Source organism: Gopherus evgoodei, chromosome 3, assembly GCF_007399415.2.
Source record: "Gopherus evgoodei ecotype Sinaloan lineage chromosome 3, rGopEvg1_v1.p, whole genome shotgun sequence".
NCBI lineage: Eukaryota > Metazoa > Chordata > Testudines > Testudinidae > Gopherus > Gopherus evgoodei.
In genome coordinates this window covers 67,889,916-67,912,967 of record NC_044324.1, presented here as the reverse complement: position 1 = coordinate 67,912,967, position 23,052 = coordinate 67,889,916, and the positions used below count along the sequence as shown (strand labels likewise).

At 39.2% G+C, this 23,052-nt stretch overlaps 1 protein-coding gene across 4 annotated transcripts in view; it reads right to left on the bottom strand.

Moving 5' to 3' along the window:
* Positions 1–23,052, bottom strand: part of CD109 (CD109 molecule) — a 128,030-nt gene that overhangs the window by 33,248 nt on the left and 71,730 nt on the right. For all 4 annotated transcript variants that reach the window (XR_003999523.1, XM_030555770.1, XM_030555768.1 and 1 more), the window contains 16 exons: positions 20,821–20,917; positions 18,702–18,840; positions 18,189–18,298; positions 15,983–16,222; positions 14,038–14,139; positions 13,874–13,936; positions 12,925–13,101; positions 9,974–10,126; positions 9,157–9,231; positions 8,534–8,594; positions 6,850–6,982; positions 5,975–6,092; positions 4,066–4,179; positions 3,358–3,576; positions 1,422–1,566; positions 370–546 (listed from right to left, as the gene is read on the bottom strand). Coding sequence is in view for 3 of the 4 variants with exons in the window: in XM_030555770.1 (XP_030411630.1) it covers positions 370–546; positions 1,422–1,566; positions 3,358–3,576; positions 4,066–4,179; positions 5,975–6,092; positions 6,850–6,982; positions 8,534–8,594; positions 9,157–9,231; positions 9,974–10,126; positions 12,925–13,101; positions 13,874–13,936; positions 14,038–14,139; positions 15,983–16,222; positions 18,189–18,298; positions 18,702–18,840; positions 20,821–20,917 (2,123 nt within the window). In the remaining variant the exon portion in view is untranslated. The remainder of the gene's footprint in view (positions 1–369; positions 547–1,421; positions 1,567–3,357; positions 3,577–4,065; positions 4,180–5,974; positions 6,093–6,849; positions 6,983–8,533; positions 8,595–9,156; positions 9,232–9,973; positions 10,127–12,924; positions 13,102–13,873; positions 13,937–14,037; positions 14,140–15,982; positions 16,223–18,188; positions 18,299–18,701; positions 18,841–20,820; positions 20,918–23,052) is intronic.

Here is a 23,052-nt window from a genome sequence, read left to right as displayed (position 1 = left end):
TATGATGCAAGGAGCAGTTAGAAAGACTCAGACTTGTACTGCTTTATTGGCAAAAGATAACCAGCTCCAAAAATGATGATATGGGTCACCTTTTACAGGGCAATTTTACCCTGGAAAGTTAGTATACACAAATGGCATCTTCATACTCAGCAGATCTTACTTTAGGGACAAATGTAAAATTATCTGACTTTTTAATACTGTCAGCCCTGGAGAACCAACACAGCTACAAATAAGTGGGCTCCTTGTCTAGCTCACATATCATCAAAAGAATAGTGAATCAAATTCCAAATGCAGGGCCACAAATAAAGTATTTTCTACCAGTATGATATTATTTTTTAAATCTAGGATCTTTCCTGAAAGTTTACAGACCTTCTCTCATAAATGATGTAGCCTTCAGTTTAATATCTTCCTTCAGTTGCCTTGTATTGGTCAGGTATTCCAAAACATAAATATTAGGAGCAAAGTTTATCATGTTCTGTTCACCACAGCCATAAGGCATCTTAATCAGTGATTCCAAGCCATTGATAGAAGGCCCAAGAATATCACCTGAAAGATAAAATTAAAGTTCAGTGCATATAAATGTATGCATACCACATAGAGGGTGGGGTTACTTACACTGTGGAAGCATGAGATATGTTGCGTTTTTCATGTCCCTTTAGCCATCACATCTGCACACTGCCCACTCACCCATCTGCCCAGGGACTTGTTCTAAGATTTCAAACTGCTCAGCAGTCACTATTTTCAAAAACAAAATAGAATCTCCCACCTGTTTCATTAATTGTACACATTTGCAATTTCTGTCCCAGAATTATACTGGCCTAGAGCTTTCTTATTAAAAGCTGGATCTCTAACCATATAAAAGAGACCCCTACATGACGAAAACACTAACCACCATAATATCCAAGTAAGGTTCAAATTCCTCTGTCTTAGGCTCCACAGAAACCTCATTCTTAGCCCAGTGGATGATGGGAGAGGACTTTGGGAGTTAACCAGGGCAGTATCCATCCCAACAGTCTAACACTAAAATTAAGCCAATATGAGTATAAACACGGTGTCATTAAAACCACAAATCAGCAACCACCTGGGACCAAATCTTGTTCACGTTACTCACACTGACCTCCACATTGGTTTCAGTGAGATTAACCATGTGAGGCAGGAGAGCAGACCTGGGCCAAAGGAAGAACTCTGCTATATGGAGAACCCCTCTGCTAGTTCTGTAGGGGAATTGGGTAGACTGGCATCTCAAAAGCAGTTGTTTGTAATGACACAGTGTCACACCATACCATATCTTGGAAACTATTTGAGTTGACTGTAAATCCAACATAAGCCCAGCAAACAGTTTTATATTTACAGTCTGCAAAAGCATAAGACAGATTGCCAGAAAATAAATGAAGGTGTAAATAGGATAAAATAATCCTTACCAATAACAGTGACTTGTACTCTTTCACTGCCACTTACTACATCAGGAGGGAAGGTGAAATCCAAAGTTTCTGACACTGTTGGTGGGTTATTCCCAGTCAAATCTAAAAGACGTGTCTGTGAATAAGACTGTTCCAGTCCCTCAGCCTATCAAAATAAACAAAAAGGATCACTTTAATCTCAAAAACTTTATGTGCTGTCTTTAGATTTCTCTTTGTGCTAGTACAAAAGTATCTGTCAGACCGCGAGATCTAAACTGTTGCTAACAAATGTTTTCTGCTACTTGCTAACACAGCAAGAAGTAGAGTATTGACTCATCTGAGCTGATGCACATGTATGTGTTTCTTAAAAACAGCAGGCACTTCCCCCTGTAGTAATGGCTTATCAAGACGAATTGTTAATAACAAACAATAATATACAGAGCTTGATACAAAGTCCACAAAAGTCAGTGAGAATCTTTCCATTGACTTCAAAGGGTTTTGGATCAGGACCATGGAGCACAGCATTCTAGGACAAAGGTTTGTTCTTTCACACAAATGCAACACAGTAATGCTCAAAGAATGAAATTTTGCTCTCAGGGGGAAACTCACCCTGTGCGAAGGACAAAGTAGTGGGAGGAAGGAAAGGAATGGTCCAAGGGTTAAGGAGATGGCCACAGATGCAGGTTCAAGTCCACTACAGACTTCCTATGTGGCCTTGGGCAAGTTGTCTAGCCTCTCTGTGCCTCAGTTTCCCACCTGTAAAATGGGGATAATAGTACTCCCCTACCTCTCAGGGTGGTGTGAGGATAAATACATTAAATACTGTGAGGTGCTCAGACATTACAGTAATAGGGGTCATACAAGTACCTTCAGGTACGTCTACACTGCAGTTGCAAGCATGCCTCCCAAACAGACTTGCACTACGTCTGCTCAAGCTATCGCACTAAAAATGGCAATGTGCATATAGCTGCATGACTGGTGTCACAGGCAAGAGACCTGAGCTTAGACTCAGATGATCAGACAGGCCTAGACTCAAGTGGCTAGTTCCAGCCACTGCTATTTTTAGCATGCAAGTCTGCTTGAGCTAGCATGAGTCTGTCTATCTGGGCTGTGAGGCTGGCTCCCAGCTGCAATGTAGACATATCCTTAGTGCCAGCACAAGTCTGTTTAGAGGATGAAGTGTTTATCCTCTACATAGTGGTACATTTCACCCTTAGAGTCCAAGTATGAATCCTTACTAAATTTCACTGAATTTAAAGGAACTACTCTTGAGAGCAAACGATATAGGATTGGGCCCTTATACCTAACTTAAATAGAGTCACACTGGTGTAAAACACAGAATTTGGATGGGAATTTTAGTTTCTTTAATCTATTCACAAATAACTTTTGGCTAACTTTCTCTAGGGTGACCAGATGTCCCGATTTTATAGGGACAGTCCCGATTTTTGGGTCTTTTTCTTATATAGGCTCCTATTACCCCTTACCCTCATCTCTATTTTTCACATTTGCTGTCCAGTCATCCTAACTTTCTACCACTCCCACAATTTGTCATATTAAAGCTGTGTTGAAATAAAGTCAATTGTGCAGTTAAACCCATTAAACTTTTTCTCACAACACTATTATTTTACTTTCTTTGGCTGGATTATAATATAGTTGTAGCATCCATGGACCCAGTCCTGAAAACCCATGCTCACCCATGTTCACCCAGTCACACGATCAAGGGTTTGTAAAATTTAGCAATTTTTTTGTTTATATTTCTTAAAAGGCAGTCTAAAACATATTAATGAAGGAGTTCTTTAAAAGATAAACTTTCTGCTAACATTCACCCATTCTGAAAGCTTCAGGTCAAAACAGAAATAAATAAATATTCCTTTGGTTTGCCTTTTCACAACATTCTCCTTTTTAAGGGGATACCATCTCTGAATGCTTGAAATGACCTATGTCTTTGAATATTTACCTTCACTAAAACTTTCTGGAGGATGGCATCAGAAGCAGTGGGCGATATTGCTGTCACTTTAATAGAAATCGCTCCCAGTTGTTTTGGTTTGATTGGGAAATTAACAGTCTTTGCATCTTCACTTGGTACCAACACAGATTGCTGGTTTCCTGTAGCATTTATTTCATTGGATGTGATAAGAATTTCAAATGTGTCACTGAGATCAAGAGTCACCATAACCTATAAAAAGATTGTGATTAATATTTTTAACTGGAAAAAGGGTGTTATTCAAGAATCTCAAGTAGATGTGATTACTATAGTATGTGTAAGCCCTGCAATGTCTGGACAACATCCAAGAATCAGAGCAAGAAAACATGGACAAGAGGCAAAGAAAGAACTGGAAGTAGATGGGAACTGAAGATCTCAGCACTTCACAGGAACTGCCATTCACCAAATGGTAGGGCTCAGGAACACATTATATGTCATACCAGATCCAACCATCAAACCCAGAATCCTATTTTTGGCCAGTCCCATTCAGAGGAAGCCAAAAATATATAGTCTGTTTGACTAATTTGGGTGCAATGATTTACATGTAGGAAACTAGATTTTCCTGACTCCTGTAGCATATATTTCATATATTAAAAACTGCCTCTAGAAGAGCTGACAAACTTCAGAGCATAGCAAAATGGTAAGGGAAAAATACTAACAAAAAAGTTTGCCTATATTTACCTTGGTTGCTTCTTTCAAATAATTGAAGATGTTTACTTCCAAAATAAACTGCTCTCCTCTGGTAACCGAGTAAGGAAGGTTCAAGGAAATGAAAAAGGGTTGAAAAGCTTCTAACTGGAAAACAAAATCATTATACAACAGTGAACCCCTGTGGTCATATATTAGCTATTAAATTTGCTACAAACAGTTTAGATTCAGATTTGTTCTAATTAGACTTTCCCATTGGTAAACCTGGATTAGAGAACAAGGTTACTTGTATTGGACAATTAGCATTAGGGTGATATGCATTGTTTCTGATTTTTGGTTTTAACAAATAAACACCAATAAAACACACAATAAAAAATGAAAACAGTGTTTATCCAAAAATCTCCAGACAAACACCAGAAATAGTTAATTGCAGTTAATGGCTTGTCTATGCAGAGCAGTAATGTGGACTACAGGGGCTTGATTTCTAAAACACACTAATGGGTTTCACATTAATTGGTCTGTGTAGATCCTGCTGATGCACATTAAAGATTCTCTAGTGAGCTTTAACATAGCGCTGTTTGAAACAGTGTGACACTACAGCACACTACGGAACATTACGAAGAGATTACTCAGTACAGTACAAAGAGAGAGCCCCAAAAACCCCCAGTTTTTAGATATCTACATAGAATTCAAAAATTGCTAAAAATAAACCTCAAAAAATGAAATTAACAAACCCAGAAAAACAGAAGCCCTAGTAATATGATAGGACTGAAGCATGAGCTAAAGCAACTATTAGCACAGGGGTTCTCAAACTGGGGGTCAGGACCCCTCAAGGGGTCACGAAGTTATTACATGGGGAGTCATGAACTGTCAGACTCCACCCCAAGCTCCACTTTGCCTCCAGCATTTATAATAGTGTTAAATATATAAAAAGGTGTTTTTAATTTATAAGGGGTATTCACACACAGAGGCTTGCTATGTGAAAGGTGTCACCAGTACAAAAGTTTGAGAACCACTGTTCAGTACAATAGCAAATGCCTTTTTCTGAGGACTCTCTGGGTATGTTTACACTGCAATAAAACACTGTGGCTAGCCGATGTCAGCTGACTCGGGCTCCCAGGCTCAGGTTGCAAGGCTATAAAATTGCAGTGTAGATGTTCAGGCTCAGGCTAGAGTCTTAGCTCAGACCAGCCACAGGTGTTTTACTGCAGCATAGACATGCTCTCTAGCCTGGTTCACATGGGAGGAGCTGGGCTCTTGGCATTTTTGAAAAGAAAGGCACTTCATATCTTAGGTGCCTAGAATGATTTAAAAGTTTAACTTCAGACATCCAGGTTTGAAAGCTTTGACCTTTCCCATCATTTGGGATCCTGTTGAATAATGACTTTCAGCTGTTTTGGATGATTTAAAAATGTGTCTCTCCATGGCCCTATCTTCCTACCAATGGCGAAGGATATAATAAAACGCAAAATAATGGACTCGTTTAATAATCTATTTTTTCTTTTTTATGTATTGCTTTCTGAAAGTGCTGTAATTAGGGGTTTGTATTTTTAAGAATTATCTATATTAGGTATATTTTTGAAAATACAACATTTTTTGAACTAAAGCTGTGAAATAAAGAAACAAAAGCAGGCAGCAAGCAGATGCACTTGTATTCCAACAAAGACAGACACCCTAAGGCACAGAATCACTTTATATCATTATGCAGTATTAAAGTTATTATGCATACAGGAGAAGGAGGGATACAGTACCATAGATTTTAAAGGAGAACTCCCCACTGATTTCAGTGTGCAACTGCTTAAAATTTGATAGTATTTAATAAGTCTTGTTTTCCTTATTAAAATAATCAGATTGCTACTCTTCTTTTTACAATATAAAACTGAAAATAATAAACTGGGGTATTACCGCTAACATAAACTGGAACTATATTGTACTATGTTACCTCAACAGGAGCAGTTGTAATTCCAAGTCCAAGGTTCTCAGATATTACAAAAGCACTGGCTACCCAAGAAGTGATGGTATCAGGTACAGTAACTTCCATTGTTGTGTCTCTGCTGGATCTAATAATAGAAAAGCACATCCGAATTTCAAAAGTGCTAATTTAATGCTCAGTTAATGAAATATTTAAGATAGATCATAAATGTAGTCTGAATTCTTAACAGGAAAGATTGTTGTTTACCTTTTCTTCTTCTCCCAACTTTCTGTAACTATGTTTTTGTTAGGCCCCAAAGTAATAATTAAATGGTGAATTAGAAATTACTCCCTGTAAGACAATAAATCCCTGTATATTCTATAGAAATACCCTCCAGATGTCAGCTGTATTCCTAAAGTTCCTGATACTGATTCTTAGTTAAATGAGTAGCATGTACTGAAGCACAATACAGGTCAGATTGTGCCACCAATTTAGCAATTTTGGATGGTCGCATGGTTAAGACACTATACTAGGGATCAGTAAAGTAGGATTTAATTTCTGTGTCTACCACAGATTTTAGTGTCACCTGAGGTAAATCATCTAATCTCCTTGTGCCTCATTTACCTATCTGTATAAGGGACATAATACTACTTCCCTTTCCCCAACCTGTCTCTGTGTTGTTTATTTAGATTGTAAGATCTTCAGGCAGTGATTGTCTCTTAAAATGCATTTGTACAATGCTTAGCACAGTGGACCTCCAACCTTAGTAACTGCCTCTAGGTGGTACTGTAATATAAATAGTAATAGGGATCAATGCAGAATACTATTTAGAATGTAATAGTGCAACATGCCCCTAGAAAATAATTAAAATATGTCAGAAATCCAGAGCAAGTAAGTGCATTTACCTAGTATTGGTGTCAATCCAAAGCCAAGTCTCCAGGAAATTTTTCCTTACATGTGGACTACTGAAAGCAGGAAATCCAGCTGCAGAATCTAGATAGTCAGTGAAATCTGCACTGTGGGGTATCATCTCATCATCTACAAAGTCAAAATTATTGTCAATTACCAGAAAATTCTACATAGTGAAAAAAAATAAAATTAGCACCTTGTTTTGTGTATAATTATTCACAAACTCATGAGATGTTTGGTAACAGTACACATGGTATTTCTGAATTGAATTTAGTGTTATTGCACTGTTATTTTCACTTAAAAACACAAAAGCATTGCACACGAAATTTAAGTTTGGCAGGTCTCTATGTCTATACAGCATTTTGGAGCAAACAGGAGCAAGCCTCCCAGCTAGGTCATCAGACTTGGGCTACCAGGTCTTGTGCTACACTCCAAACATAGCTGTATAGACAGTACTTTGAAGCTGCAGCTTGGGCTGGCACTCAGGCTCTGAAGTCTAGGGAGGGGGGTCTTCAGACCTCAAGCTCCACCCAAGCCACAATCTCAAAGCGCTGTTTAGAGCACTAGTGTGAGCCCCTCTAGCCCAAGGGCTCACCTCCACCTGCTTCCAAATGCTGTGTAGACATACTCTACTCTTTGGGGGTATATATATACTCCATAGTGTATGAATAGCGCTGTGCCAGGAGTGCTGAGCCATTGCTGTTTAAGCCAATGAGAGTTGCAAACACAAAGCACCTCTCAGGTCCAGGCCCCTTACAGCCACTTCGTGTCAAGACAGCAGTAGCATGGACAGAAACCAGAGTCCATGGGGGAAAAATGCAAAATAGCCTAAGTCCCATGTTCAGACCAACCTAAGTTGATCAGGAGCCTAAGTCCCATCAACTGGTTTAAGTACTTATGAAAGTGTTACCCCATATTTATACCCCAAACTCTCCAAGCATCTCAGGTTGCAATCCTGCAAACACCTATTCATGAGGGTAGTCGTTAGGGATGAAGCCAATGGGCCTTGTCACAGTGGTTAAGACTGCTCATGTCAATAAGCATTTACAAGATCAGACTCTTAAGGTTTAATCTTGAGCCCAGAATCTGATTTAGCCAAGCTGGGTGCAGCGTAAATGACAGGAATTCTTCTCCCTAGACTGTAAAGTAGCTGCAGAGGTGCTCCACAGAGATTATTCAGTCATATGAAGTAAGGTTTTATGTACCCACACACATAAGACAGAGGGCGAAAGGATCTGTTTAATAGCCCTGCAGGCTCGATGCAATGAGCTCATGAAGAGTGCAACTCACCTCCAGTACATTGCACACAAATCTAGTCACCTAAGGTGCACAGCTGAACCACACTGGTTCCGCTGGATAGGAACCCTCTCCAGCTCTGGAGGAAGGGTCTGTATTTGAAATATCTATTTCAGAATTTGTCTTCAAGCCCCGATGGATCTTTTGTCACCTCAGACAACAACATAATCCTGACAAATACGCAAAATACACAAAGATAAAACATGTAGGCCAAATTCTCCCATATTATACCAGCTTACATACAGGTAAGTCTATGACTTCTGTGGAGTGACTCTGGATTTTTCCTGGTGTAACTAACCAGAATTTGTCCCTGTTTGTTTATCTTTAACTCTCCTGGATCTAGCAGATAACAATGTTTTGGCTATGCCAATTTTTATTACTTACAGAGAACATCATTCTTGTCTTCTGGAAGATTTGCATCAGTCAATACCCAGAGGTTGCACTTCTGGGTAAAAAAAAACAAAACAAATGTACAGTCTATCTTAGTACAGGACATGCAAAGTACTCAATATCTTATTTTTTGTTTCTTTCATTCTTTTTAAATTTCTTTCTTTCTTTTTTAAATGCAAGTCAATTTTTAGCAAGTCAAATGCATGCCACAACAAATGCTATTTTCTGACTTTGAATCCTTACCACACCATCAGACATCACTTAGGGTGGCACGACATTTTAGCGTAAAGAAAAAAAGAATTAAGTACAAAGACTTCAGTGGACTGATAGTTCATCTGCATGCTTTCATTTTGAAATGGGCATATAGTGATGAATTTCACTATTATCTATTAAAATTCTGTGAATACTTTCATTTTTAGACTTTTGTAAAACAAAATTAAATTCTCCCCAAAAACAACTTGATCCCCTCTTGACAAACACAGTAGAAACCATGAAAACAGTGCATTGTGTACAGCTTTCAAACTTTACATGGAGTATTTAATATATTTTCCTTCTGCGGAGGATGTACAAACAATTAAAGAGAAAAAATCCAACTTCTAGATTTAAAAATGATATACCTGAAAGACACTGAGAGGACTTCTCACTGAGTCAAAATATTGTGCTGTGTTGTACAAATGTAGTTCATGGAGCACCTAAGAAAAAGAAGATAATGCAAATTGTGAAAGCAGGATGCAATTCTTTACATAAAATATACTGTACAGGATGTTAATTTGCAGAGCTATCCCTCAAACAGTAGATCTCTTGGCTCTGGAATATTGGAGTTACCAGATGAATGGGGTTAGACAATAATGGCTTATATCAGTGGTGGGTAACCTGCGGCCCATGGGCCACGTGCGGCCCATCAGGGTAAGCTGATTGCAGGCCACGAGACACTTTGTGGACATTGACCATCTGCAGGCATGGCCCCCGCAGCTTCCAGTGGCCGTTCCCAGGCAATGGGAGCTGCGGGAAGTAGCGGGCATGTGTGAAGAGCTTTCCTACATTATTTGGTTCTAAATAAAAAATTATTTGACTGTGAAAACTGAGCAGTTTGATGGACAAAGTTCAACGTGTTGGAAAAAAATGCTGAGTGGAATATTAGTCCTCTAGCATATCTAAAGAATGATAATTTACAGGACAGAACAAGTAGAATTCCAAATAAAGGGTCTCAACTTACAAATAGTATACTCATAAGCAGCTCACTAATGTTGGTAGACTACTTGAATGAGTAAGAATTGTTCACACAAGTAAAGGTTGCAAGATCAGTCCCAAAGTTGCATTTTATATGTCTATGTAAATATGTCTATGTAAAATAAAACATAAAAACTGTTACGTTTCCATAACCTTATACTTTTCAGAAATACACTGCATGCAAAGCTTTTTTCTTTTACTTACACTGTCTTCTGTAATGTCATTACTTTCTCCCAGGAGCTTTGTACTTTTGTCAACAACTGAAAGTCCAATTACAGATCTGGGTTCGGTTGCACTGATTTTAAGGGAGACTTTCTCAGATGGATTGACTTTATCTTTATTCCAAGATATTTTGATCTAAGAAAAAGAAGAAAATTATATTGGTTTAAATTATATAGTAATATTTCAGGGTCAGCCAAGAGCTTTCAATCATGAGCTTTTTATTTTAATTAGTTGTAGCTGAGAATCTGGTTTCACTGGGGAAGGCATGGTTCCCACCAACTCTTGGAAGGGACTAAGGGTTTACATGCTGCTCCCTTAACCCTCAGATTCCTTAGATCTGTAATTGGTAAGCACCAGCATCCCCATGAACATCCTTTGTTTCTGTGATGGCCACTATCTTGGCCAATAATGAGTACTGAAGGGACCACTAGAGCTAAAAGGACGAGTCTGAGCTAAAGCACCAGGTTCTGTAGCTGGAGCAGTCACACCTACATCTTCTGTGGGTTGGGCACAGAGGGGGTTGTGTAACACACTCTGACCAGTGGGTTATACTTTCAATCTGCAAACCAGCCCCACAGGTTCCAAATGGCCCTTCCACAGCTATTCTCGTACTTGCATAAGGGGTTGAGGAACAGATGCCAGTTCAGTACTCCTGTTTCAGATTAATAATTTTGCCCTTTTCTTAATTAGAAAACCAAATTTTACTCTAAACTCTTGACTGGAAAAATGAATTGAAGGAGAGAAACAGGTCTTCACAGCACTACCTTCATTGTGAAAAGTCTGGGCCAGTGGCAAACATACTATCAATGGCTAAAGTAAATGTGATTATCACTGCTTATTATGCTGTAAATAAGACAACAGACTGATTCATGAAAAGAGTTGGGTTTGGATTAAATGACATTTAAAACACAGTTGCTGAGTTATTTATTGAAATAAAAAGCAAGAACAGGCTATAAATTACTCCCAAAAGTAACCGATTACGTTTCTGCTGCACATAGGAAATTTGAATAGCTACTCCTCACAAAGAGAAGTAGAAATAGCCTGGAATTTTTGTAGCTTTGAAGAAGATCAATTGTTTCATTATATCCCATTGGTTTCCAAATCTGAAGGTTTCAGTGGCTCAAATAATGAGGCTAATATTTAATTCCCATTAATTCATCTTCCCAATTTTCCATTATCTCTGTATTTAAGATTGCCTGGTTTTCTCATCTTTAAATTGCACTTTAATTATATACTTATATTTTGGCCTGTTCCCACAAACCCATGCTCACAAGACTAGTCCTTACTCAAAAGTTTGCAAGAACAGGCCCTAGCTCTGTAATATAAAGTATACTGTAATCTTCACTAGGACCCTAATACAGCACCACTGAAGTCAATGGAAAGATTCCCATTGACTTCAATGGAGCTGGATAAGGCCCTATATGCTTTCTTGTTACAAATATATTCTCCTGTTTCTGATCTTAAACTTCTGAGTTTTAGCTCTCAGCTACGTTACCTTTACTGATTGTTATTTTTAATTTATTGACCTTCTAAAAACACAGATATGCAACACAGCAGGAATGTGTCACATATGGGGTATGAACTGCAGCTTTCTGACCCCCTTGCCACACAACCTGTATATAACACCACAAAAAATCCTCAGCTCCCAAGGATGGTTCCAATGAAAATTGTTCAGCATATTCATAGATTCCAAGGCCAGAAGGGACTATTGTGATCATCTATAACACAGGGCATGGAACTTCCACAGAATAATTTCTAGGACATATCTTTGAGAAAAACATCCAATCCTAATTTTTAAATTGCCAATTTTAAAATTATAACTCTTGATAAAGTATTCCAATGGTTAATTACCCTCACTGTTAAAAATGTACACCTTATTTCAGGTATGAATTTGTCTGGCTTCATCTTCCAGCCGTTGGCTTGTATCCTACCTTTATCTACTAGATTGAGGAGCCCATTATCAGATATTTGTTCCCCATGTAGGTACTTACAGATTGTAATTAAGTCATGCCTAAACCTTCTTTTTGTAAGCTAAATATATTGAGCTCCTATGAGGCATGTTTTCTAATCTTTTAATCATTCCCATAGCTCTTCTCTGCCCCTCTACAACATCCTTCTTGAATTCTGGACAACGAACTGGATGCAGTATTCCAAAAGTGGTTGCACCAATGCCAAATACAGAGGTACAATATCCTCCCTACTCCTACTCGAGTTTCTCCCGTTCAAACATCCAAGTATCACATCATTAGAGGAGTAGCCATGTTACTCTGGATCTGTAAAAAGCAACAAAGAGTCCTGTGGCACCTTATAGACTAACAGATGTATTGGAGCATAAGGATCACATTTTAAGGATCACATTAGCCCTTTTAGCCATAATGCATTTGACTCCATTGAACAGGAGAAAAATTCCCACTGGCCAACCTTGTCCCAGATGCCACTGCTGTATTGCCACAAAGAGAACTGGCAGTACTCATGGAGAGAGGGATAAACAGTCCCTCTATGCAGTCTCTCCACAGTTCGGTTCCTCTCCACACAGCAGAAACGTGTTCATTTCACTGTGTTTTCTGCCTTCCAGATTCATATCACAGCTGGGAGTATTGCTCCTCTGAGAGGACAACACTTGTATTTTCTGAGTAGGGCCCTTCTGAATCTTTCTCTAGTCCAGTTCAGGGGGAATCATAGTTGAAGAAACTCTCTCCTGGTTTTCTATAATACCAGTATCTTCCCAATGTCTCCTCAAACAGTCTTTCACATAGGGCCGGAACCAACTGCCACTGAAGTCAGTGCAAGTCTTTCCACTAAATTCTGTGAGCTTTGAATCAGACCTACATTGAGGAGGATTTTTATATCTGCAAGTCTTCCATTCTGAACTATTACTTGGCATGTAAGACATATAAAGAAAGTCATTGCAAACTCAGTCTTTGATTTACTACCTTGTTTTCAAGAACAGGCTGAATAGACAGAGTCAGGGCATCATTTACAACTTCCCCATTCTCATCAATATAAAAGATACTTATACACGCCACAGGAGCCCAGGAATTTTCTGGTTTTAAAGTGAACGTTGTCAAAGCCTCTGTGCCTACAGCCACAATCTGTTCTTTAGCTACCACCTGAAAGGGAAAATAAAATGTCCACGTTATAATAAGATACTAATTGTATTGCAATCACAAATCGACACCATTCTTCACTTCAGTGCCGAGAAAGATCACCGAATATACATTTCAGACCTTCAATCCCAACAAAACCAACAGAAGACCATACTTAACATTCCTGTTATTCCTAAGATATAAAAAACAAGGAGAACCACCAGACTTCCAAACTGTTCATTTTTTTCAAAAAAGCAGTCTTCCTTTACATTATAAAAAAGAAAAAAATAGATCTATGCCCTATTTCAGGTCAAATGTGAGATTCTAAGGTCATAATTGGTCAGCTTGCTGTTAATAGAAATCTATCCATCTAACAGCAAGCATCTTGATCATCAGGGGTTAGAATGTGCTGTGACCCCATGTGGCTTCTTGGTGTGGAGGGGTTGGAAATGCACCCTTGCCCAGTAGATGAGCACAATCTAATTGGTGAGAGCTGGCACTGCTGCTAAGGCTCAATAGCTAACAGAGCTGGCCTGACATAGAGAGGAACACACTCCTCCCTTTAAAAGAATGGCAGAGCGGCCTCTCCCATACAGCTCCAAGGGGACAGTGGGACTCCCTCTGAGTAAGGACTGAGCAAATACAAAGTAAGAATTGGATCCACTGTGTTTACCGAGCAAATCAATAATAATCAAATCTCTTAAATATTGAATCACATTTTTTTTTTACTCATTTGACTTTATCTCAGGTTGTAACAATCACCTCAAGTCACACACATGTAAAATTGGTACGTTACCAAATAATTGATCTCCTTTATTATCTTGTTGCTTGCAACATTCAGCTCAAAAGGAATCCCAGCCTGGAGAAATAACATGATGATAGGACTAAATAGTTGTCCATGATGAATACCTGACAGTAATGTTTTATTGGCAAGTATAGCTTCATATGAACATGTGTTACCTTTACATCTTGTCTTGGTTTTTTTATCTGGAGGTAAGTCATGCTGGGGGAGTTGAATACACCGTGAACTGCTATGTTACTTTCACTATCAAGGAAACTAGCCTGTAAGACAATACAAAAAAGGCTGTTGCTAGAATTATAAACATCTATTTAATGCTCATGTATATGCTATCATTATATACTGTATGACACAGACTAAAAATGTTATATACATATGGTTTCAACATAGTTAGGGTGACCAGATTATCCAAGTGAAAAAACAAGACATGCGGCATGTGGATGGGTGAGATCATGGTGAAGAGCGTGGGCAGGAAGGTATACCTGGGACTGGCTTGGCAGATTAGAGAGAGGGCATGTAGCAGCTCAGCAGAGCTTGGCACAGCTCTGAAGCAAGTTTACGAAACGGGGAAAGATTTTTTGACAACCTTACTGCAAGCCTAGAACAATCTTAAGAAACTGGGAGATTCCTGATTTTTGGGGACAACCAACCTAAAGTGGTGGGAAGGGGAAAGTGGCATCATGAGACTGGCCTGACATGCATTGATCCATGATCCCCATATGTGCTGTCATTCTCGTCAGTCCAGCTGCCCACAGGCTCTGACTAGGCGGTCACATTTTGCAAGGGGGTTACATAACACCATTTTTTTTCACCAAAATTTCAAGGACCCTAGGAACGCCCTTGAAAAAGGACATTCAGGGCCATGTGGTTGCCATTCTCATAGTACTCATGTCTGGCATGTCACTTAAAGTCAATGAGCAACTGAGTGGAGATTAGTTTTCAGATATTTTTAAGGCACTATCATTAATAACATTAGTAATTCCTTGGTTGGTCATATCTCCCATTAGTTTATATCAACTACAGTTATTCTCATTGTGGTCTGTTTCTATTCAGTTCTACTGATATAAAATCCAGGGCAACTCTACTGAAGCCAATAGAATTATTCTAGATTTACACTGATATGATTTAGAGAGGAACGTGGCCCCATGAATTTCATCTAGAAACAGCAACAGCTGGTGAGAGAGCTCAAACTCAAACCGATAAAATTACAATTTTCAAAAGATCTCAGAATCTTGTCACTACTCATGGCCTTGAACTGAATATGAAACCTACTTCTTATTTTAACCTCCTGTTCTCCCTTACCCTCCTCAGAGGGGATAGCATTCACTGTGCCATTCATCAAGTGAGCTATGAAAACAGACAGGGAATCACCTGAAGTACAACTAGAGTTATACCTTCCCTATTCTCCCTCTAGGGCTGATCACCAATATCTTCAAGCTCCCACATGAGGACCAGAATTCTGACAGCACAGATGAGTAGATAAGGCACTACCCTGCACAACAGAAGACCTGGTTTCTATTTCTGGTTCTGCCACTGACCTAGTGTGTGACACTGGGTGAGCCATTTCAGCTTTCTGTGCTTCTGTTTCCTTTCCCATCCATTGTCTGCCTTGTATACTTGGGCCTCGTCCAGACTAGGGGAGGAAAATCGATCTTACATACACAACTTCAGCTACGTGAATAACGTAGCTGAAGTCGAATATCTAAGATCGAATTACTCACCCGTCCAGACGGCGCGGGATCGATGTCCGCGGCTCTCCGTGTCGATTCCGGAACTCCGTTCAGGTTGATGGAGTTCCGGAATCGATGTAAGAGCGCTCAGGGATCGATATATCGTGTCTAGACTAGATGCGATTTATCGATCCCCGAGCAATTGATTTTAATCGGCGGGGTAGTCTGGACGTGGGCTCAGTGTCAGGCAGTCTCTCTCGCTATGTGGTGTCTAGGACAATGGCCTACGTGCTACTGTAATGCAAACAAGAAATAATTGCTCCCCACACCAGCTGTTGCATAAGTCAGAGGCAATGTACTGTTGAAAAGCCACTACAGTCTCATTCTTTGAATTGTGCTGGATTAATGCTTTGAGTTTTCATGATGTAAACAATACCTTAATGAGCAGACTCATCGTATTAGTCAGAACCGGGACCTCAAGGAGAATGATTCCATTTTCTGGGACAGTATAATTTAGGATATGCACTGTCTCATTTCTCTGCTGCACAGCTCCATTTTCGTATACAGAGAACACAGCATGGTGAGAAACTGTGTCTGACTGTTCTGCAGTGACTGTGACATAATTTTGTCTCTCTTCGGCCGTCAGCTGATTTTTGTCAGAACGTGTTACTTTTAGCTAATAACAAAAAACAAGGAAGTAGTCATAAGACAGGCCACAACATAAATCCAGGATTCATGAGATGTAGCTATACATTCGTTTTTATGACATGATTATATTTTTCAAACAGCAGTTATCTTCAGGTTTGTAATATGTCTGTCATGACACCTCAATTCCTGCATGTGACACCTCAACATGCAGCAGTGGTTTCACAAGAACAGTAGTAATCTTCACAGTTGGAAAGGGGAATGTTTCCCATTGTGCCTGCTTTGTCTTGCTTCCCATTCCATTTACCAGTCAGAGTCAGTATCATAGAATTGTAGAAACACTGGAAGAACCTAGAGAAGTCCTCTAATCCAATCCCCTGCCTCAGCACAGGGATTGGACTAGAAGACTTCTCTAGGTCCCTTCCAGTGTTTCTACAATTCTATGATACTGACTCTGACTGATAAATGGAATGGGAAGCAAGACAAAGCAGGCACAATGGGAAACCTTCCCCTTTCCAACTGTGAAGATTACTAGTGTTCTTGTGAAACCACTGCAGCATGCCACAGCTAAGTATGCGCATTGAGCACCAGTAGCAACAAGGGTTAATCCAATGTCTAAGTCACGTGTAGGAGGAACAGAACTGATTCAGACATGGGCTCATCAAAAAGCCTGAGGAAAAGTCCCAAAATGAGCAACCTCCAGTACACAACTTTTCCACTTCAAATCCCTCAGTTACCTTCACAGATTATATCAGTTCTCACATTTCATTAATCCCTTCCCCCGTAGCATATCCAGTCTCCTCTCTATCCCACACTCCATAAATTCATCCCCCACACAATTCATCTCTCTCCCTCCCTAATCTAAAGTCTATCCCTTCCACCAGACTGTTAATTCTCCCTCACCCCTCAATCCATTAATTTGCCTTCGTCTATGTGTATCTCATATTCAGAGCTCCACTTATCAGTAGCTGTTCTATATGTGTGGATAGCTGACAAGCCCTCTCTTCACTTGTCAGCTGCTCAGCACTGGTACCAGCTTCCTCCAATACCTCCCACTGTGTCTTGCTTTGGAGGATAAAGTGGATGAGGATAAAGAGGGAGCAAGTTGAGAGGATAGCAAGGGAAGGGAGAAGAACCAAAAGCCAAAGACACCAGTTGTGAGGCCACAGTCTTCAGCTAAATGGTAAGGTTAGGCTGGCCTGCTGTGAATGCTCATATTCAGCACTTGCCATTTATCTGTCTGGATCCAAGTTTTTCACAGCATCAGCACACAAAAATTTCACTTGGCTCATTTCAACAGGGTTTTAAGTGTTTCCCTTTTACATGGCGCAATTGTGATTGCCTGTTAAATGCTGACATTGTCATAGAGTAGAAACCCTTTTATCTGTCTAAAATTGGGAACATGAGATTTAGTTAGATGACAGGGTTTTAGGTAAAAGGAAAAGGAAAAACACAGAGGACATAACCCAATTTCAAAAACCAGAGGTTTTTACATAAGGTGGTTTTGGATAAACAAGTTTTACAGGATTCTAGAAAACAGCTAAGTAATAAGTGTATGTTAGTAAAAGCACGAGATTCATTAGCTAACAGAGTTATTTAAAAAATCCAGACTAGCTATAGAGTGTTCTGACTGAACAAAAATATGGTATCAAAATGGAAAATAATCAGCCCTGATGCAAATCCTAAAGACTCTGTGAAAAATCTCTTTTCCTCAAGAGCCTTCACCAACCATCTCCAAATATATCCCATGTTCCAGAGCCAATATCCATTCTACAACATTTCCCATCGTTTATAATTTTCTAGTGCAAATGACACTCATGCTAAAGTTGCTGGCACAAATCCAATGAAATAAGAGGTGTCCTTAGAATAAATTTGTAAATTCTCCCTAACCCTCAGCAGACATTTTTAGCTAAGCAGAACCAAAAAGGAACACTGATTATTTTTCTTACATAAGAACTATCTTGATAAACAAACCATAATTAAATAGAAGAACTTACAGTAGCTGTGAAGTTCAGAGAAGGCTTTAGAGTTCTAGCATAGTCATAAAAGTCAATGATGTAGTCATTCTGCTTTGGAAATACAGTGGTGCTTGCATTCTGAGTGATTCCTGTTGGAGTAATCATGACTGTTCAGAAGACATGATTTCATATATAATCCTTTCAAAAGGCTTCTCTAAGCTCTTCACGACACTGAGGAAACTCTCTTGTATTTCAAACATTAATTCCAACCACCCTCATTTCTACTGTTGTCACTATCCTTCCCAGTGGGGACTCCAGTGCCCCGACAATTCAGGCATATGCACTGGTACCCTTTCCCTCAGCACCAGATCCCTGAGGCTGTACAGTGCTTCCATGGATTACACTGCTCCACTCCACACATTGCCATCCTCCCTATTCTCTCCCATGATTTGAAGGGTACAGCCTTCTGAGCCCTTCTGCATATAAACAAACTGCTAGGATATGGCTCAATCATTTGTTCTCTATAGCAACATCACATTGTAAGTAACATACCTGTAAGTGATTCTGTAACTACAGCTATAATTTCTGTTGGCCCTCTGTAAACTATATCACGCTGATACTGTGCATGTTGGACAGTAGTTACGTTTTCAAACTCCAAGTAATTAAAAGTGAAGTTCACAGATCCATTGATCTATAACGAGAATACAAAGATCTTAATTTGTTTGACTGGATTTTTTCCAATGGAGTCATCGAAACTCAAAGCACTTAAAATCTGGACAACTTTTTTTATCCATTATTTCTAGTTAAATCAGATAGTTCCCTCAATAAAAAACTACAATTACAGTTCATGAATTAAGATATTAATACTTTGTTTTGGCAATCATCATTCTTGTTTACTATTGCTTTATCATCAATAACAGTATTTTAACTGTAAGCAACAATAGGGTCTGATCCTGGCAAATTTTGATGTTTTATTATGAATATTCATTATCTATACACTGCCAGAATATTAGTGCATGGTGTTCTATAGTGAAATACCAAGTCCCTGCCCAGGAAGCTTAGAAGTGGAGAATATGATCCTGTAAAAGGATGTGGTTAATTCTCCATCACTTTAAGTCTTTAAATCAAGACTGGATGTCTTTCTAAAATATATGACCCAGCTCAGCGTGATGCAAGAACACTAGGTCAAATACTGGTCTTATGTTATATAAGAGGTCAGACTAGATTACCATAATGGTCCCTTCTTGCCTCAAAATCTATGAATAAAGTACTGACCATCTACTGAGACATAGCATACTAAGAGATTATAGTAAACAAAAAGTGAGCAGAGATTACCAGAATGACAAAAGTTAAATTGTGAAAGACTGAGATATGCTTATTAGTTATTAATATCTGTATGATGGAAGTACCTAGCTGTAGGATTATGGCTGGGGCCCCGATGTGCTGGCTGCTGCACATAACGTAATTGACACAAGATACATACGTCTTGTTAGTCCCATATAAGGATGAGGATGTTTCTATTGGCTTTTTCTTTTCAATTTATTGAATGCATTAAAATGTTGGATGAAAAACAGGCAGGTATGGACACCAGCAATGGAAGATTAACAGGAAGAAGTGAGTTTAGATGAAAGGTGTGAAGAAAAATGTGAGTGATTGGCTTAGAGTCAGGGAAGATGCTTCAAGTACAGAGGGTGATATGAGTGGCTTACCAGACGAGAACAAGAGAATCAATGAAGAGCAGTGTGTGTGCAACACAATAGGAGGCAACAGAACAAAAGATTCCCAATGGGGATAGAACGAGGAGTACTTGTGGCACCTTACAGACTAACAAATTTATTTGAGCATAAGCTTTCATCGGCTAAAACCCACTTCATCGGATCCATGCAGTGGAAAATACAGTAGGAAGATATATATACACAGAGGACATGAAAAAATGGGTGTTGCCATACTAGCTATAACAATAAATGGACACAAATCAGACATCAAGAATGATAACGTTCAAAAACCCATCAGAGAACACTTCAGCCTCCCTGGTCACTCAATGACAGACCTCAAAGTCACAATACTCCAACAAAAAAACTTAAAAAACAGACTGCAACAAGAAACTGTAGAATCGGAATTAATTTGCAAACTAGACACCATTAAATTAGGCTTGAATAAAGACTGGGAGAGGATGAGTCATTACACAAAGTAAAACCTATTTCCCCATGTTAATTTTTTCCCCTACTGTTACTCACATCTTCTTGTCAACTGTTGATAATCAGGGATGGCCCATTTCCACTACAAAAGCTTTTTTTTTCTCCTGCTGATAATAGCCCACCTTAATTGATTATTCTCATTATAGTTAATATGGCAATACTTATTTTTTCATGTCCTCTGTATATATATTTTTTCCTACTGTATTTTCCACTGCATGCATCCGATGAAGTGGGTTTTAGTCCATGAAAGCTTATGCTCAAATAAATTTGTTAGTCTCTAAGGTGTCACAAGTACTCCTCGGTCTTTTTGTTGATACAGACTAACATGGCTGCTACTTTGAAATGGGGATAGAATGTGTGTTTATAATTGTTGATGAGGGTTTATTCTGATAGTTCATCTTGGCAGTGAAGTGGATGCAGAAGTAAAGTTCTTACATTCATAAAGACTCTACAAATTCTCAACAAAGACCCACCTCCAATGTTTTAGTAACATTTCTCCTGCTCCCCCAGTAGGATATAGGAATGCAAGTGACTGTTACACTTCCTCTCACTGGCTTTCCATAAGTATACCTGAAACATGACAAGCGAGATCATATGAACCATTATCACATGGCTTTGGATTTCTGAAGAATTTACAAGACCGAAGAATAAATAAAAAATATATCTGATGGCATTCAATAAAACTACGGCACATTTGTACTTTGAAATGATGAGAAGCTTTTAAAGCTGGCATCAGTTGAAATTCATCAAGGGCATGAGCCCACACATTGCAGGTGGGGAATGTGCACAGAAGTGGAAAGTGCTGCTCTTTTCCCCCACAGCCACTCGGAAGTCCATTATTATTATAAAACACTGTTCATCCATCACAAGGTGCTGTACAATCAATATCAAAATAACTGCAGAAAAACAATAATTGGTCAGACTTTTTACATTTTATCATTTCATAATAATTATGACATTGACTCACAAGAAATAAGAAAATGTCAAACTTTTAAAATGCTATTGAACAAAATGTGAATGTAGCACAATTTTAGTGCAGTAGAGTTTAAAGGCTGTGAGGGAGGAACTTGTGTGTCCTTTGAGGATTGCACTAATCTTACCAGATGGAGTTAATACAGACAAAGAGACCCCAATTTATTCAGACCTAATTTTTAAAATATGCCTGGCAGAGTAACCATAAAGTAATAAATTGATCTAGCATTCTTCCAAAAAAAAAAGGCCCCAGGCATCCTACAATGCAAACATAATTAAAAACAGTAAATAAATCTTTTCAATTTTAATCTGAAAGTTAGAACAAATTCAGGTTTCTGAATGTCATTAGGAAGCTTAGTCCAATTATTGTGAAGCACAGATACTAAACTGCTTTGCGCAAATGCTTCCAGATTATGTTTAAGGAAAACCAATAGCTCATCAGACTCAGACCTCAAACAACAGCAAGGGAAATTAAAAAGAGCAAATCAAAGAGTGACTCTGGACTAATATTGTTAGTAAGCCTGCAAGTAAGCACTTTAAATACTGTACAATTAATATGGAATTACACTGGCAACTGTTACAGAGATTTTAAAACAGAGACACCGGAAAAATATTATCAAATATCTTAGTTCCAGGAAAAACTTTCACAACAGCATTCTGCAGCAACTGCAGTCTTTTAGAGGACAGGCTGGAAGACCTACAAATACAAGTTACATTAATCAGCTATAATTAAGGCTAAAATTTTGTTATGATTATTTTTAGTAAAAGTCACAGACAGGTAACGAGAAATAAACAAAAATTCACGGAAGCCATGCCCTGTCTGTGACTTTTGCGGCTGCAGCTCCCTGATTTCCCCCACCACCATGGTGGCTGGGAGCTGTGGGGTTCCCCTTTCACCCGTGGCAGCTGGAAGCTGCTGAGGAGGTGGCCTCCACCCACAGCAGCTGGGAGCTGCAGAGTGAACATATTTCCCAAAGAGAAAATGGGACACCCCAGCCGCTTGCCCAAAGCATCCCCACTGCAAGACTGTCACCCGTGGCTAGAACCCTGAGGAGGGCTCCCTCAGGAGTCTGTTCCTGTCGCTGGAACATTGCAGGGGGGGCCCTGTTGCTGCTGTAGCCTGCCACTGGAGCCCTGCCAGGGCTGGCTGTCAGCTCCAGAATCCGCAGCTCCTGGGGCTGAAGCAGAGAATGTCATGGAGGTCTCTGGAAGTCACGGATTCCGTGACTTCCATGACCTTCGTGACATAAACATAGCCTTCGCTATAATCAGTCCTAGAAATTACCAAGTTATTGGGCAACAGCCCTGTGTCTTTCATATCTCAATCTGGTAATATTACAAACATGATAAAAAGAAACACTGACAAATCTGAAGATAGTGTAAATCTCAATGCTTTTTTATCCAAAGACAGTATACTTGAATTATCATAAAAATATTACTGAGAGGTATGCCATGCCCAGTATAACAAAAAACTTCAGAACTGCAAGGGATTCAAATTCACAGAATCCTATGACATCCAAACCTGATTGCCTTGCAACCATCAGTCATAACTGTAACCATTCAATCATAGTTAAATGGAAGAGTTAAGTAAACCTATATGCATAACACTGAACCTCAACTCACACTGGCAAATTCTAGACGCCAAAGAATCTTTGCCATCTTTCGTATGGGTTTCTAAGTCCACTCAGCTCCGTAGTATGAGAGTGCCTTCCATGTAACATAGACTGGCAACA